The sequence below is a fragment of the Octopus bimaculoides genome, chromosome 7 (genome assembly GCF_001194135.2).
Source record: "Octopus bimaculoides isolate UCB-OBI-ISO-001 chromosome 7, ASM119413v2, whole genome shotgun sequence".
Classification (NCBI taxonomy): domain Eukaryota; kingdom Metazoa; phylum Mollusca; class Cephalopoda; order Octopoda; family Octopodidae; genus Octopus; species Octopus bimaculoides.
Window position 1 is genome coordinate 26,078,483 of NC_068987.1, and position 4,792 is coordinate 26,083,274.

The 4,792-nt window shown below is 34.8% G+C and overlaps 1 protein-coding gene across 2 annotated transcripts in view; it reads left to right on the forward strand.

Annotated features, from left to right (window-relative positions):
* LOC106870180 (UDP-glucuronic acid decarboxylase 1) overlaps window positions 1–4,792 on the forward strand; it is a 69,900-nt gene that overhangs the window by 13,006 nt on the left and 52,102 nt on the right. Inside the window, exon 1 of one of the 2 annotated variants that reach the window (XM_014916180.2) lies at window positions 339–493. The exons of the other annotated variant lie outside the window; for it this stretch is intronic. Coding sequence (XP_014771666.1) covers window positions 406–493 — 88 coding nt within the window. The 5' untranslated portion in view covers window positions 339–405. Of the gene's footprint in view, window positions 1–338; window positions 494–4,792 lie in introns of those variants that run through there. 2 annotated transcript variants of the gene reach the window in all.

The window sequence follows — 4,792 nt, forward strand, 5'->3', positions numbered from 1 at the left end:
TATATATATATATATATATATATATATATATATATATATGTATGTGTTGTATGTATTTTGTGTCTTGTGTGTCAGGCTAGAATTGAAGGTAGAATGAGATTTTAGCCTTTGTCGCAAACCGTCTGTCTTGTTTTTATACATTGGAATCTTCTAATTGCAGTAATAAATCAAATGAAAAGAAAGTTAGTGAAATTTGGCTGCTATTTCTAGCAGCTCGAATGCCTTTGCTTGACCACCTCTTCATTTTGGAGAAGTTACCTCCCTCCATATTTTGAAACCACCCTACAGTACACAGTCATGCTCTCTTTCCCCACCAGTTTCACACACACTCCCACAATGTTGCTATATATCTGTGCATATCCAGTTTGATAAAACTTCATTTACAAAGATCATAGCCTTGTGAACATGTTTGCTTATATCCTGTTTTTGCTCCGCTGTAAGAAACTAATGCAATTATTTTGTACTTCATTATTTTTGGGAGTTCTGAGTTTAGGTAAGATTAATTTTTCTTTATAATTAATTAATTAATTAATTGATTTAATTTTTTTTTTTTTTTTTTCTGGTAGTTAATCTTGAATTTTTGCTTTTTTTGTGAATAACATGGTGAGGGCAATACTTCACCTTGCAACCAAATCAACATGTACAAAAGACAAAATGACCTAAAAACAAACAATTTAATAAATGACCCTATTTGGATATATTGCACAACCTAGGCACAGCTAACCTTTTTTGGGGAGTTGGACACTTGAGACATGGCTCATCATCATGTTGGGTGCGCTACTAACAAATTCAAGTTAATTTTTTGTTAGGTGTGCCATTCGGTAAGTCCTCTGGGTTGCAGTTTGTTCATGAATGGTCTGTCATAGCTAAAATGCTTTGACCAGGGGTGTTTACAGTTACATTTAACCCTTTCATTACTGTATTTATTTTGAGATGCTCTGTGTTTCTTTCAATTACTTTAAATATAACAAAGAATTTAGTGAAATAACTTAGTTATCATTCAGCTAGTATTAGGAACATAAATTGTGACTAAAGTTTGGTGGAAGATTTTAATTCAAAACTTATGAAAACAAGACATTTGTACTCAGAGCCAGAGCCGGTTTCAGCCGGGTTGGTATCGAAAGGGTTAACATGCAAACCAAAAACGTTTTTTCCTTAACTGGTTGAGTCACCATCATTATTTAAGTTTGATATTTATTTTAGCGTGTCCTGCTTAATCTGCTTATCTATTTGTTTATTCATCCTCAAAGAAGTCTGATTGTTTTGAAGAAGTGTGTTTTGGAGAATTCATGTTTCCGTTTAGCATCTTGTTCAGTGATTCCCAACGTGAGGCATTTGCCTCACTGGTAGGGTGTAAGATCCAAAATTTTTTCTTACCTTTTTTTTTTGTTTTCAAAGTGGACATGGAAATGTGAAAATCTTTTTTTTCACAGGTAACATACTACACCTATACTTTTTTTTTTTCCAATCACTGGTGGGGCATTTTTCTGGAAAGTTATAGTGGGATCTGGAGGAAAATAGGTTGGGAAACACTAGTCTAACACACCTAATATCGAAGATGTTCTCGCCATGACTATCTCACCTTGATTTCGAACAAAAAATTACTTTGAGAATCTGTATCTGTAACCACCTGAGTAAATGTGTCTATCACTTTTTCAAGATGGAAGTAGAACATAAGTTGAAAAGATTTGGCTTCTATTTCTAGCAAATCCAGTGACTAAACAGAGCATTGATTGACAGCTAACTGTAGCCATGAGGACTTTGTGAATATCATGCCTGATGAAAATTTACTTTGAATCTCTTTTGTAGTGTGGCGTGAATTATATCACAAGTGATCCGCTTCTCGTATGAGGTTGTCCATGTATGGAATAGAGTCTCAGCATTGGTAGTGGTAATTATTTAGCGCTCGGTCTTGTGTGATTTAAGAGAGATAAAGCTGCTGTTTCTCACATTTTGAATGACCGATCCTGAGAAAGATCTTTTAGTAGCTCAAAGTCATTTGTGCTTTTAACCCTTTAGCATTTAAACCAGCCATTCCAGCCAAAATATTCTACCTGTTATATGTTCAGACTGGTCTGGTCTGGCCTTTCATACCTTACCATAGAACATTGGTCTAAAACTAAAAAAAATCGCATCATCGAAAACTTGAAGCCATGAACTTGCTGCATGATTAATTCAAAACAATGTGAATAAATAAGCAATACTTTTGACTGACTAATCTGAATAGTGGATCCAATCATATCTAGAATGTTTATTTTCTTCAGTAACAAATGTAACAAGCCCCATGTGTGTGTTGCTACTTGTGTTGGTTTGCCTGAGTTGCTAACATGTCTTATGAAAGTAATCTTAACCTGCCCGTGTAATTATTTTTTCTTCATAGTTTCGTGGTTATTAGCTTAATGGGTTTGTGGTAGGGCAGGTCTGGTGAGGATGTCTGTAGTGCTTTCTTTTACTTATTTGAAACATATAACATGGCTAGAAATATATAAATGCAAAGTAATTAAAAAAAAAAATGTAGGGGAGACTTATTGTTGTTTCTTATTCAAAATACCATGTTTAGAAAGGATGCAAAAAAGCAAAAGTAAATAATGGTTACATATATAAAATTAAATGCACAATTGAAAGAGCTACTAAGAGTTTCATGCTATTATGATGCTATTAAGACATGCTGTGTATTAAGAAGCTTGCCTCTTGGCCACATAGTTTAGAGTTTAATCCCACTACATGGCACTTTTGTGGGTGATTAATGTTGTCTACCATTCCTTTGGTACTGGTAGACAACATTAATCACTCACACAGGTGCAGGCGCGACTGTGTGACAAGAAGCTAGCTTCCCAAGCACATGGTTTTGGGTTCAGCCCCACTGTATGGCACCTTTGGCAAGTGTCTTCTATTATAGCCTCAGAGATTGCATCGAAGTACACTAAGTTGGATCATTCCAAATGGTCAAAGTGGAAGGTCTTCAAATGGAAATAAGCTACGGTAGACAAAGAAATACCTTTTTAAATGGTGCAGCCCATTTTCCAAAAATTGCAGGAATCTCAGTGACAACAAACTTCCTTATTACTATTTTATACTTATTTGCGAAACAAAACATGATTGTATGTATGATATACAGCTGGTCCATCAGAAGTAAGTGTGGAAATGATAACTGCAAGTGGAGAGGTAGGTTTTGTTGTGCTGATGGGCACTAAGTGTGGTGGTACCAATCTTCAAGGGAAAGAGGGATGCAATGAGTCATGGGGTGTATAGGGGAGTGAAGTTATTGGAGCATGCAATGAAGATTGTGGAAAAGGTGTTGGAGAGGAGAAATCAGAAAATGGTGGATGTGGATGAGATGCAATTTGATTTTATGCCAGGAAAGGGTACAACAGATGCAGTGTTCACTGTAAGGAGATTGCAAGAGGAATACTGAGATAAGGAGGAGTTGTACATATGCTTCGTTGATCTGAAGAAGGCATTTGATAGGGTTCCAAGTAAGGTGATTGAGTGGGCATTGATTGAGGAAGAGAGGTGTACTCCCTTTAACCCCCTCTAGCATCCATGCGTCATATGAAACTAAGGGTAGCTAAATGTCTGAAAACGAGCATGAATGTTTAGGACAAACATATGAAAATGCTTTGGACAGGCAAAAGATTAAATTGAAACCCACATTCTTGGAATGATATATTAGACAACAGAAACAGAAGAAAACAAATGAAAGAGTAAAATGTGATAGTTGTTACTGGAATGCTTCAGGTGAGCACAATATGTCTAAATAGGGCCAGCCTAAGCTTAAAGAACAGTAACAACCAATTGTATTGAATTATTGTAAAGTTAAATTTCAAAAGTTGTGACAGCAAGAGAAAGAGATTTGAGTCACTTGAGCTGATTGCAGTTGTTTACTACCATTATAACTTCATGATCAAAGGAATTAGCCATAACCAATTCTTTTTCTATGATTGACAGTAAATCTGCTGCTATTTCTCGCAAATCCAATGATGCATCTAGTTATTTAGTCACAGGTCAGCCCAGATCGAGAGGAACTATACCCAAAGTCAATACAGATATGACCATCCCATATTTTCTCCAACTATGTATCCAGATCTTATATCCCTTTATAAAATTACAAGGTGTTGTGTCAGGAAAATTTGGCTGCTATTTCTAGCATGTCGATCAACGACTAACATATTCTCTTGTTGACTTGCAATACGATATATTGTTTAGCCAGGAATCAACACAATCAAGCAGATCTATAGACTCATAGAAAAATCACAGCCATCTCATTCATGATCTCATTTTTTATATAACATTACCTTTCATTTTCTTACGATGCTAGGATGTAATTAGATGGAATTTTAACAGTTATTTCTGACAGATCTAGCATATGATTTATCTCTCATTTGCTCGAAATGTCTTTGTTATTTTATCCTGGCAGAATTTGAAATGATTTGGCATCAGTTGGGGTTGTTTGCTAAGAAAGTTGGAAGCTTTAAATTTCTCATTCCGTTTGTTTATTTAGATTAAATTTACACAATGGAATTTCCAGTCAGTAGTTTACTATTTATCGATCTTCAAAGAAAACAGATGTTTTTGTGAGGAAACAGAACGTACTAAATGATAAGCATGTGTGACATGTGGACATACATATATGTGTGTGTGTGTATGTATACGTATAAACACACACACATGTAAATTGTGTGCATATATAGATTATATATACATCTGTATACATATATATGCATATGTATATGTGTATATATATATGTATATATATATATATATATATATATATATATATATATATATATAT